Source organism: Girardinichthys multiradiatus, chromosome 19 (assembly GCF_021462225.1).
Source record: "Girardinichthys multiradiatus isolate DD_20200921_A chromosome 19, DD_fGirMul_XY1, whole genome shotgun sequence".
Lineage (NCBI taxonomy): Eukaryota > Metazoa > Chordata > Actinopteri > Cyprinodontiformes > Goodeidae > Girardinichthys > Girardinichthys multiradiatus.
In genome coordinates, this window is record NC_061811.1 from 26194810 (window position 1) to 26207407 (window position 12598).

General features: G+C 39.6%; 1 protein-coding gene across 3 annotated transcripts; it reads right to left on the reverse strand.

The window, feature by feature from the left end:
- Window positions 1-1726: 1726 nt before the first annotated feature.
- Window positions 1727-11899, reverse strand: zgc:101744 (Receptor expression-enhancing protein 6-like). 3 transcript variants are annotated; one of them, XM_047393016.1, is made up of 6 exons: window positions 11751-11898; window positions 11524-11656; window positions 7133-7226; window positions 6015-6153; window positions 3908-4076; window positions 1727-2472 (listed from the first exon to the last, which is right to left on the reverse strand). In XM_047393016.1, exons 2-6 carry the CDS (start codon window positions 11636-11638, stop codon window positions 2435-2437), a joined length of 555 nt encoding a protein of 184 aa, XP_047248972.1. In that variant the 5' UTR covers window positions 11639-11656; window positions 11751-11898; the 3' UTR covers window positions 1727-2434. The 3 variants fall into 3 exon arrangements, with proteins under 3 accessions (XP_047248972.1, XP_047248971.1, XP_047248973.1); XM_047393015.1 differs by lacking the exon at window positions 1727-2472 and adding an exon at window positions 2556-3104 and having other exon boundaries at window positions 11751-11899; XM_047393017.1 differs by lacking the exons at window positions 1727-2472; window positions 11524-11656; window positions 11751-11898 and adding exons at window positions 2556-3104; window positions 7689-7730.
- Between the last annotated feature and the right edge of the window lie 699 nt (window positions 11900-12598).

The window sequence follows — 12598 nt, forward strand, 5'->3', positions numbered from 1 at the left end:
TGAATCAACGAGTTAACTCTAAACACCTGCAAAAGATTCCTGGGGCCTTTAAAACTCCCAGCCTGGTTCATCACTCAAAACCCCAATCATGGGTAAGACTGCCGACCTGACTGCTGTCCAGAAGGCCACTATTGACATCCTCAAGCAAGAGGGTAAGACACAGAAAGAAATTTCTGAACGAATAGGCTGTTCCCAGAGTGCTGTATCAAGGCACCTCAGTGGGAAGTCTGTGGGAAGGAAAAAGTGTGGCAGAAAACGCTGCACAACGAGAAGAGGTGACCGGACTCTGAGGAAGATTGTGGAGAAGGGCCGATTCCAGACCTTGGGGGACCTGCGGAAGCAGTGGACTGAGTGTGGAGTAGAAACATCCACAGCCACCGTGCACAGGTGTGTGCAGGAAATGGGCTACAGGTGCCGCATTCCCCAGACCTGGGCTACAGAGAAGCAGCACTGGACTGTTGCTCAGTGGTCCAAAGTACTTTTTTTAGATGAAAGCAAATTCTGCATGTCATTCGGAAATCAAGGTGCCAGAGTCTGGAGGAAGACTGGGGAGAAGGAAATGCCAAAATGCCAGAAGTCCAGTGTCAAGTACCCACAGTCAGTGATGGTCTGGGGTGCCGTGTCAGCTGCTGGTGTTGGTCCACTGTGTTTTATCAAGGGCAGGGTCAATGCAGCTAGCTATCAGGAGATTTTGGAGCACTTCATGCTTCCATCTGCTGAAAAGCTTTATGGAGATGAAGATTTCATTTTTCAGCACGACCTGGCACCTGCTCACAGTGCCAAAACCACTGGTAAATGGTTTACTGACCATGGTATCACTGTGCTCAATTGGCCCGCCAACTCTCCTGACCTGAACCCCATAGAGAATCTGTGGGATATTGTGAAGAGAATGTTGAGAGACTCAAGAACCAACACTCTGGATGAGCTAAAGGCCGCTATCGAAGCATCCTGGGCCTCCATAAGACCTCAGCAGTGCCACAGGCTGATTGCCTCCATGCCACGCCGCATTGAAGCAGTCATTTCTGCAATAGGATTCCCGACCAAGTATTGAGTGCATAACTGTACATGATTATTTGAAGGTTGACGTTTTTTGTATTAAAAACACTTTTCTTTTATTGGTCGGATGAAATATGCTAATTTTGTGAGATAGGAATTTTGAGTTTTCATGAGCTGTATGCCAAAATCATTCGTATTAAGACAATAAACGACCTGAAATATTTCCGTTAGTGTGCAATGAATCTAAAATATATGAATGTTAAATTTTCATCATGACATTATGGAAAATAATGAACTTTATCACAATATGCTAATATTTTGAGAAGGACCTGTATATGAGCAAAATGAAAGATGGAATACCCAACTCTTACTGCTGGTTTAAAAAAAAACTGTACTCGTATAGTCTTCCGCTTCATCCAGGACCGGGTTGAAACACCCAGACGTCCCTCTCTCCAGACACCTCCTCCAGCACCTCCAGGGGAAGCCCAAGGCATTCCCAGGCCAGCCGAGAGACAGTCCCTCCAGCGTGTCCTGGGCCTCCTCCCGGTGGGACGTGCCTGGAACACCTCCCGAGGAAGGCATCCCGTATAGATGCCCGAGCCACCTCAACTGGCTCCTCTCGATGTGGAGGAGCAGCGGCTCTACTCCGAGCCCCTCACCCTATCTTTAAAAAACAAAGGAAAGCTGCGGAGCATGAACTTTGTGAAAGGCACAGTCAGACAGTTTTAACTCATTTGTGTTCCAGTTTTATTCTTTTAAATCATTGCGAGAAAATAAATTAACACAATTTAAAAAGGCAGAAGTTTTCCAGTTAATGTCAAAGACTGGTAATATTCCCAGTATTTCAGACTAAGTTCAATCTGGTACATGCAAGAGAGCAAGGAGACAGATGACATGATTATCAATGCAACAGAAAGCAGTTTATAAATATATTCTAGGACAATGAGCTTTTATTTGAACTAGCAGTGAAGAGCTTTAAAAGTTCCTGAGATGTCTTAGATCTACCTCTGAACATATCCACCAGTTCATCATGAATACGATTATATAAGTTCAGATTTATTGATTTGAATTCTACGTTTAAATGTAGTGCAAGCTATTAACCTTCTGCCACAAAACTGATTACATCACAGCTACCTGCAAGTAAATAACATCTTTTTTCAAAAACTGTTTCTTTGCAGCAGTCTTCATAACAGAGCAAGATCACAAAAAAGGTCACAGTTTCATACTGTCTTCAACGTACTGATGGCAGTAAGCTGAGCTCGATGCGCAATGTTTTATTTGTTTTCACAGGAGAGAAGCCACAGTCTCCATGAAGTGCAGGTCGATCAGAGTCATCCATCTTCAACGAGGCGGACGAAAAAGGTGACACGACAGACACGCGCTCACACAAACAAACACCATCTCTCTCTCACACACACCCAATGCCTTTCTGCGCTTCTCACTGATCCTTGTCATGGCTGAGAGCTTGGTGAACAGCTGTAACGAAACAAAGAAAGAAAGAAAACCACAACAGATTACAGTCCACTGTGTCACATGGGACAGCTTGAAACACAAACACGTATCAAAATACATTTACATTTTATTCAAACTGTTATTTTATTTTAGTTATTCAAGCTAAAATGTGTAACATATGTAGTCACTACACAGAGTGATTTATTGCAACAGTTTATATTTCTTCATTTTCATGATAATAGCTTACAGCTAATCAAATCCAAAATGCACTTTTCTCAGAAACTTAGTATTTTACACAAGTCCAATAAAAAAAGATGTTTAAAATACAAATGTCAGCATGCTGAAAAGTGTGTCCATGCACTGTACAATATATGCAATGTTTGGTCTGGGTCCCTTCTGAATGAGCTACTTCATTAATGCAGAGTCGCATAGAGGTGATCAGCCTGTGGCTCTGCTGATGTGTTGAGGAAGCCCAGCTTGGTTTAATAGCGGCATTCAGCTCGTCCACGTGGTTGGCTCATCTTCCTCTTGCTAATACTCCGTCGATTCTCTTTGGGGTTTAGGTCAGGCACGTTTGCTGGCCACTCAAGCACAGCGATACCATGGTCATTAAACCAGGTATGGGTCCTTTTGGCTGTGTGACCAGGTGCCAAGTTCTGCAGGAAAATAAAATCAGCATCATAAAACTTGCCAGCAGGGCGAGGCATGAAGTGCTCTACAGTTTTCCTCAAGATGGCTGTACTGCCGTTGGACTTGATACAGCACAGTGGACCAACACCAGCAGATGACACGGCTCCCCAAATCATTACTGACTGTAGAAAGTTCAGACTGGACCTCAAGCAACTTGGATTTTGAGCCTCTCCACGCTTCCTCCAGACACTGGTACCTTGGTTTTTAAATGAAATGCACATTTTTATTTTTTTCTGAAAAAAAGAGGATCTTGGACCACTGAGGAACAGTCCCGTCCATCTTTTCCTTAGTCCAGATAAGCTGACAAAGTTCAGACCTTGTGAATATCCCAAAAAACTCCTGATTGGGCATTTCTTCACAGTCTTCTTAAGCTGTGGTTTTTGCTGCCGTTTCTGCCCCTTTGTTATAACTGTAAATGTGAGTATCTCACCAGCACACTGTGTTTTCTAAATACCTTTTCCTTCCACTCAACTTTCTATTATGCTTGGATACAGCACTCTGAACAAGCAGCTTCTTCAGCAATGACAGTTTGTGGCTTACCTTCCTTATGGAGGGTGTCAATGAATGACCAAAAATATTTTTGGTCTTAAAATTCTAATTTTCTGAGAAATTGAAATATGGGCATCATCATCATCTTAACAGAAAAAAAAAAACAACATTTAAAATATATTACTCTGTGTAATGAATCTAGATAACATGAATTACTAAAATAAATTGACTTTAATGATATTCTAATTTATTCAGATGGTGTACTGTGCATACGACTCACCCTCCTTTGTCACAGTCTCCGTAAGGTTCTTGGCCTTGGCAGTTAGATCACTGACGACTGTGTCCATGGTGGCCTGGTGTTTCAGGAAAAATGGGCGTATCACCCGCGTGTACAAGATGTCCGAGCCATTCCACGTCACCGGAGCCATACACCAAATCAGGAACACACACTGGCGAAAGCAGAACAGATCTCAGATAAATGGCAACTGGAGATCTAAAAAATAAAAAATCTAACATGATCAAGGGTATTCAGAACTATGGATCCTGTTGTACTCTTATGTTACTACAGGCCAACAAAGGGGCAGGAGACATCTAGAAATGCAATGTTTTAATTTATTAAAAAACAAACAAAAGAAAACTGTAGGAATCTTTCAGGTTTGTGCATTTGAGAGGAAACGGGGCAGCAGTCCGCCAACATGTGTGCTGCATCTTTGTGCTGCTTTGCAACCCACAGTAAAGGATAGAACATTCTCCCTAACCCTATTTTTTGCTGAATTAAGTTTATAAACTGAAGGTCATTTACATAAAGTCAAGCCAAAATGATAAAAAGGTAAAAACACAACTAATTGGATTTTAAACAAAGGTAGGACATGTTGGATTTTTTCCATTTTGCTGAAGCCTTTGGGGAAAAGCTGTAGGTCAAATAAAACATGAAACCAGGAAAAGTGTACAACTAAAAAAAAGTACATCTGGTAAAAACTGAAGACCAACAACAGAACAGAAATAGCAAAACATTTTCCTTTCAGAACAGCATTTTTGGTGGTATGGTATTAAGAAAGTATGCAACAAGGTCAGACACTCCTGTCTAAATTTTAAAACAAATTAATACAGATAAAACTCAAGATATACTGGAAATATTTGACCAAATTTACCATTGGCTAATGCATGCACTGATCTTACAACTTTATCCAACAACTCTGTTTACTTGCATATTGGGTCACTAGTGCAAACAAAACTACTTATAATGTTCTTGCTTTGTTGTTTGAGAAACCCAAATGTATTTCACATAAACCTAGTTCATCAAATGCAGGTCTTGGTAGCTCCTGCATTTATACAAATAAACCTAGGGACATATTTAAGTGTTTACTCATTAAGTAAAACATAGCTGTTTAATTTACAACATTTACAGAATAAATATCCTCAAAACGCCAACAATGTTTTGCATTTTTGGTTCCTAAACATGCTTTTACACAAATTCTTCACTAGGGGGCAGTTTTGGAAAACTGTATTTAGGGCTGCTTTTCATTGAACATCAACAGGAGTAAATATGATACTCCGTAAGACTGACGTTAGTGTATATTTAGTTTTCTCTCTGAGATGGATGTACCTGAACATCAACTCTGTTTAGTTAACTTAAATTTAATCCCACATTAGCACCAATGGCCATTAAAATAGCAAAAAGATATAGAAAACAAGACATAATTTATATAACCAAATCAAAATGATTAGATTAATTGGAAGGCACTTAAAAAAATGTCTTCACTGTTGTCTTCTGTTAATCAACCAGAACAACAAAGCAAGATATGCTTCATTGAGAGAGTCATGCCACTAAACTAACAAGAATATGTAGGCCTAGAATCACTATTCAGCACCTTGATTTAAAGGATTACCAGGAAATCCAACACGCCCTGGGACCAAACGTAACATCTAAACCGTGACATGTTAAACGTTCCAGTTTCCTTCACAAAATGGCCTAAAAACATTCCAGTGCCTGAAGGTGTGACTTTTAATCTGTGAAAATTAAGAGTTCTGCAGAATAAGTCTTTCAATATGCTCGGGTGTTAAAAACAAAACATTAGCTTCTGCTATGAAAACAGAACATAACGCGGGAAGTCATCGAACCACCTTGATCCTGACCCGATACGAATGCTGTTGAAACATTTGTCCACCAACTTTAAGCATTTGTTTGTTTAAATCACATGCTTTATTGTCGGTTTTGGAATATAGCATCTGTTTGTTTACTGATCCCAGAATTAGACATTTTCCCAACAATGACTCAAAAATACTTCATGTTCCAGACTTTCTAACAGAATGAAGTTTGTAACTTGAGAGCGCGGCTCACAAAACTGTGTGTGCATTATATGTGAGAAACATTTTAATTAACTTACCTTTCCAGCATAGTAAAAGGGGAACCAGAAGAGGAAGATGTCAGAGAAGGCCTCAACAATGCTGAAAAGTCCATAAACAACCCAGTAGGTCAGCCACTGGGTGTCGTCCTCTTTGGCATTGCTCTCGATGGCCTTGATGCTGAAGAAACAGAAGGACATCGTTTAATCCAGGAAAATTAGGGGATTAGAAAGTGATGGGGTGTGTGGTACCTCCCTCTACTTTCAATTATAAACCCAGGTGGTTTATTACTCATCTGTCATGATTGGAAATGTAACCAGATTTCATGGCATGAGATATTTCTGAGAGGAAGACTATCAGCAAGTGCTTCCCAGCTGCGGTCAGAACAACTTATGGGCGAAATTAGCATTGGCTGACAGATCGGCGCCAATTTTTGGGCTCTCAAAGAAAATACTGCTGTACACCACAGCTAGCTAACAATGCTGAAGTTAGCATTTATCTGTCAAGCCTCTGATCTGTAGTTCAAGATCTAAAGTACGTAGGCAGGTAGAAAGCTGCTTACAGGCTCTTTAAATTACATGATGATGTGTTAAACCTGTATTTGACTTGCAAAAACAAAAAGAAGAATGTCTTTGCTTCTTTATCCTGTAAACACGATGCTGAAGTTAGCACTTCATCTGCAGAAACAGTAAAGGCCTATTTGATTATGAATTTTGGGCAGCATTATGATTGAGACAATCAACCTCACTGACCATTTTAATGTGATGATATAAGCCTACAATAAAGAAAAAAAAAGAGACACAAATTACATTGAACAAAATGTACCGCTCTGCAGCTGTTAGCATAGTCTGGCACAATTATTACATTAATATTGACACATTTGCATCACTATTTGCATTTTTTAAATGTTCGTAACTTCCTTTTCCTTCAGTATTAAATGACACCAACTCTTGCTTCGTAGCCGTACAAGTAATTATTCTATGAGGATTTGTCAGCAACAGACCTCTGATTACTGAGACAACATAACAGGAAAGTTCAATTTTACAACCAAAAACATTTTGAAGAGGTATTATATATCGAGCGAAGAGAAATCTAAGAAAATATAAAAGCTTTTGGTGGACTGTTCTTATATTAACCTAAGATCTGACGTCATACATACGAGAAATAGGCTGGGTAGATGAATCCGATCAGGTTGCAGAGCAGCGAAGCTCCATATCCAAACAGAAGGTAGAGCGCGATGAAACCAAGAACTCCTGCAGAGAAAGAAAGATGAGGGCAGAGGGTGGGGCAGGAAACAGAAGGAGAGGATATCCAGTTACAATACAAATACTGTGTTAAAGCATGTTACTGGGTCAAATCACAGGCTGGAAGGCCAGCACATAACCAGGACTGGAAGCAGTGCTGAACACCAATATAACACACCAAATGTAAACTTTACATACCAGAATTTCGAGGCAGTCTGTTTGACAAGTTCAGTTTATATTGTCAACTGTAATTCAAATGAAACATTTTTAGCAGTAAACACTAACTGCAGTGTTTTCTTCTGGACCGTTTCCACAGCGAGGTACGCCTCATGTTAAATTAAACATCTTCTGATGATCTCATATGGTCAATAACATATACAAACCTAAGCCCGGTATCTAAATGTACACCTTTAGCTACAAGTATCATTAAAAATCTATTGATATATGGGAGAAATTGAAGCTCCAAAATACCTCTGTTTGTCATAACTGACTGATTCCTCCAACAGAATGTTTTTAAATAGTTATGATTCAAAACAATGTTTTCTTTTGATACTCCAAGTAAATGGTGTGCTTCTACACCTTTAACTACCTGAACTCTCAACTACAAACCTGTAACCTTTTAAAACAACTGAACATGTTGGAATAATGTCACAAATCTATGCAAAATGCCCTCATAAAAATAATTCAATGGCTCAAAAGTTTCCTCCTAGGCATTAATGCCTCCGATGTCATTGGCTGCTCTTTCCATCTCATTTGCTTGTTGCAGTCCATAAACAAATATCAATAGAAATGTCAGGAGGAACGACTGCTGGCGAAAGAGTCGAAACCGGAAACAAAGGGTAGAAAGTTGCGACTCCAGCTCGTCTACACAAACACTCCAGTCAGTGAAAAACATTTTTTGATTGGTCATCAAATCATATATTTAGATTCGGATCTTAAATCCAAGGGTATGTCAAACGTCATTACAAATTCGCAGCAAAGCCAAAAAAAAACGGGCCTATGTGACAGTTGAAAGTGAACAGGAAAAACCTACCAACCGCCAGTGATTTGGCTGCGGGCACAGTAGAGTCTGTCAGCATATTTATCTCCATACCTCAAGGTACCAAACTGGCTGGCATGAACTAATGTTTCTCAGCTTTCTAATCTTGTGCTCATTGAAGTAAGAGGTCCAAAATGTTACCAGAGTATCAAATGAAAGATCTTACAGCTTAACAGAGAAATATATGAGGCATTTCTGCTGCTCTCTCGCTCTACCTTCTGCTAAACACCGGTTAGTGATGAGCTGAGAAGCCTATGATTACAACGATGAGTATTTGTTTTGTGAACCAGTTAGGTGAGGGATGTGCCACAAAAACAATGAATTTAGAGCATTATCAACAACAAATTTTCCATCACTGGAATATTATGACTATAAGGTTAGAATGAAAAGGACACGGGAGCCCAGTAAAGACTGAACAGTAGTAAAGCATCTGATTTACATAACTGACGACAGTTAGATGCTTAACTTTAGCATAATCAGAAATATAAAATAATAATGTATCAAAAGGTTCACCAGGGCTATTTTCCAGTTGACCAGAGTCACAATATAAATCTGACGTAAAAATCCTCTAGGATAATTGTTTGTGTTATGATCACTAAGCAACACTCTTCTTATAAGGGTTTCTTAAACGTTCGAAACCATCATCAGTAAAGTTGGAATCATTTTAAATTTGTAGGAAAAGGTTGGCCAAAGTACAACGTTTAAATATTAATATCACGTCTATCACGGCTGTTTCGCATCTGGTAGCAGTAATTAGTGATCTAAAAGCTTTTACAAATACTTAACGGAAACGCAGTTTTTTCTCTGAGAGTACCCCATCTAAAGGAAGTTATCATCACCAGGTTCAATCTGGGTTCATTTCTCTCCATTTTCCCCTGCCTTAAGTGTCCCATTTTGATATTGCTGATATCAATGAGAACTCACTGATATCTAAGAAAGCAGACCTTGGTCCCAGTTTCTATCTTTGTAACATCCAAGCCAAATCCTTAGACTTTGTAGTTAAAAATTGCTAGCCATGGACTAATCATTCATGACTTGAGACCTTTGGATATTTTTCTTTGGAGTTACACTCAGTGCTTGAAGATGCAAACCGTGTTCAAAGGGGGAGGCTGGGGAAGAGAAAGAGTCAGTTGGATTTAAGAGATTCCCTGGTGTATAACATGGACAACTGGTTTCAGCTTTTTTAGCCACACTGTAAAAAAAACAAAAAACAATCTGGTTGAGGAAATATGTCCACCTTTCTCTGGCCTTCATCATTGATGGTGTTAATGACCAGCATCCTGATCACAGCATCTGAATACAAAGGAATAATTTATGGTGTTATTTTCCCATGATCTTTAGCTGCTACGTTTCCTAGTGGGTACTAACTTCTACTGAAGGGTATTTATTATTGTCTGACTTAAGTGATAACTTTCATTTTTCCAAGACGTGTGGGCAATGTATGTCTTATCCCCTAATATACTGGTGATTATTGTATGATTTGTAAATATGTTTGTTTATATATATGTTTGCAGTCATTAAAATAGAAATCTTTTGTTTCTTCCTAAGGTAAAAAAATAAATAAAATTGCTAGCCAAAGGCAGGGCCCTGGACATTTAACACCAATCTGCACCTCTGTCACCATCATGAAGCAGGGATGTTGCTCTTCCAACCTCCTGCTACTTAATGCTACACAAAAATCCAAAGTAAGGCTGATTTGGGTCTAACAATGTGTCAACATCTACAACCGACCACACCACTACCTGCAGCTCAGACATTTTCAAATCCAACTTTGGAGTCAATTGAATTTTCGTCCCTTATGTTTACAAGTAAATCATGAGAAACTCCAAGATTTCTCCCAGTGTTTTTCCACCCTAAAAAAGAAGGTTCCCAATGAAAAAACATTGCCAGATCAAATTATTGGTTACTGCAGCTTCCTGTCTGTCTGATAAGCTAAAAAGCTTCTCATTAAAACTAAGACCACTCTAAACAAAGCCTTACATTTATGGAGATGGAGCAACCCGTTTCTGTACGAAAACATGTACAGGTCAAGTTATCAAAAGAAAGTCCTTTAGAAATATAACAAAGCTAATTGACGTGGTTTCAGATCATTATGAAGCCTTTTAATGCCCAGTGGGGGGTCCCACTGAGGTGCTTTAAATTAGGCACAATTAGATGTTCAGTGACTCATTTTAGTTAGCATTTTTGGTAACTGAAAAGCTTAGTCTAGACATGTTTGATGTAAAACTGCATCAAAGTGTTGGTTCAGAACAAAATCATTTGGTTCTCCATTATTACGCAACAAAAAGCAGCTCTGAATACCAGCTAAATGGCCCAGTTGGCATGCGGTCTGCCTATCTTGCTCATTTCCTGTTTCTTTGTGGCTGCACGCACACGCATGCGATGTGGTAAGTGCAAAATTACAGAAATGTAAGCTTTCAGCAATGATACGAACACGTTATGTGCCCATTGGTGCTTTTAGAAACAAGGCATTGCAAACAGGCGAGTTATATAGGAAACAATAGTGAATTTCCTGTACATGTGTAGTTGCACTATCCTGGAATATGTACTGCTTGAGTTTATACAATTAAAAACACACCAACTTGTTTGGGAACATGCTTTTGCTCCATGTCTGGAATAGTGCAGCTGGTTAAAGACGACACCGCACATGCAACCAACAAAACTCAGATCAGCGGCAAGCTTAAACTTGAATGAACTTTTGGGATCACCCAGCTTATTTGATAACATTTGAATGAAAGTGGTGGGTCTGAATGTAGGTCACCCTGCCTGAGATGTTTCTGCAGAACCTGACCGTGGAGTCTGGCTGGCATATTATTGACTTCTGCTGTGCATATTGATTCAACTGAGCTGTCAAAACACAACTCCCATAAAGCGAATGGGTGGAGGAGCTTGTCGCTTAATGTCATCCCATGATATCCCCTTCCATCTCTGCCCTGCAGTTGGTATTTCAGGACGGATAAAAATACCCATGTGTCCAGCTGCTGATGCATTTGGGATATTATGAGCAGTTCGTTCAAAAGTAGCACTTAGAAAGGGTTTAGAAGCAGCATTTTAAAGCAGTTGAACGTTGGCACAAAAGCCTGAGAGGGGCAATAAAGCAAGCTATTCAGCAGTGGCAGCCGCCTGTTGCAGCTGGAGTGGAGAATTATCAGCTGAATTAGATAACGCTGGGCAGTCCTGTTCGAAAAGCAAACTCATTTACATCTCAAGTGTGTTAAAGTGCGTTTGTAAAGCTAAGAATTCAGTTCTTCTGAGCTGTAAACATACCCAAAACGATATATTCTCTTTTTACTCCAGTTTTTTGTTCCAGCACTGCTAACTGGTCCGTGACAAAGTTTTTCTCGTGGAGCAGCGTCACGAAGCGCTCCTTCATTTGAGTCATGTTCGCCTTTTTTCGAGCCTGTGTCCAGCGAGAAAACAGCAAACAAATCAAATGTTACACGGGTCGAAACTCGATAGAAATGTATTACAAGAGACGGTTTTTCTTTACTAACCTTTGCTTGGTAACTTGCCCGAAAACTGCCAACCGCCCTCTGGCTCCACAGAGACCTGCAGGGGACGCAGAGTGGGAGGAGTTTGAATCAGCCCGCTGACCAATCAGAACGCACCAATGAGCAACGTTCAGCGTATCAGCTGATTAAATCAAACAACTTTTGTTTCCGCAGACTCTGAAGGCAGATAATAAACACTGCGGGACATTGTTTGCCCCATCATAGAAATGGAATGAATTTATTTATTGGGCAGTCTAACGCAGATTAGAGATAAACTTTCTGGCTAACGAAAAACTTTTTTTTTTACAGAAAAACATTAACATAAAAACAAAACAAAACAAACAAACAAACCACACTTAAGAAATTCATGAATAAAACATTTCACAAAACGCAAGATTCATGGGCAAAGGTGGTTTTTGATATGAGAGATATGGCTCACTGCCCAGAGCACCATTCTCTCGGGGGGCGGCACAAACGTTTAGGAAATAAAAAAAAGTTATGTCACTTGACCTCAAAGATTTATTTTGCTTCTTTGCGAATTGAGAGGGAGTGTGCAGCCCTCCAAGAAAATATTACCATACTCCATGATGGCCTGGTTACATTGGAGATGGTGTATTTTGCTGGTGTTGGTGTAAGTTATAGTGTAGATTAATCTATGCGATCATCTGCAGTTCAAATTCTGAAATACTTTGTCAGGTCAATCCTGAACCTGAACATAGAAACTGCAATATTTAGACAGATTAAACTTGGTCTAAATTATTTTCCACTTCACAACTTCTCTAAAAAAAACTATTTGAGAAAGAAATACAAATAAGGATTCTTAGCATTAAAAAATATATATATTCTAGTGA

What these genes read in the sequence shown, in the direction of transcription:
- zgc:101744 (XM_047393015.1), bottom strand. Translation starts at nt 11,638, where the DNA reads ATGACTCAAATGAAGGAGCGCTTCGTGACGCTGCTCCACGAGAAAAAC. An exon ending in ATCTACCCAGCCTATTTCTC is followed by an intron (nt 6,154 to 7,132) that starts GTATGTATGACG and finishes CTGTTTCTTCAG; the next exon opens with CATCAAGGCCATCGAGAGCA. An exon ending in CCTTTTACTATGCTGGAAAG is followed by an intron (nt 4,077 to 6,014) that starts GTAAGTTAATTA and finishes TGCTTTCGCCAG; the next exon opens with TGTGTGTTCCTGATTTGGTG.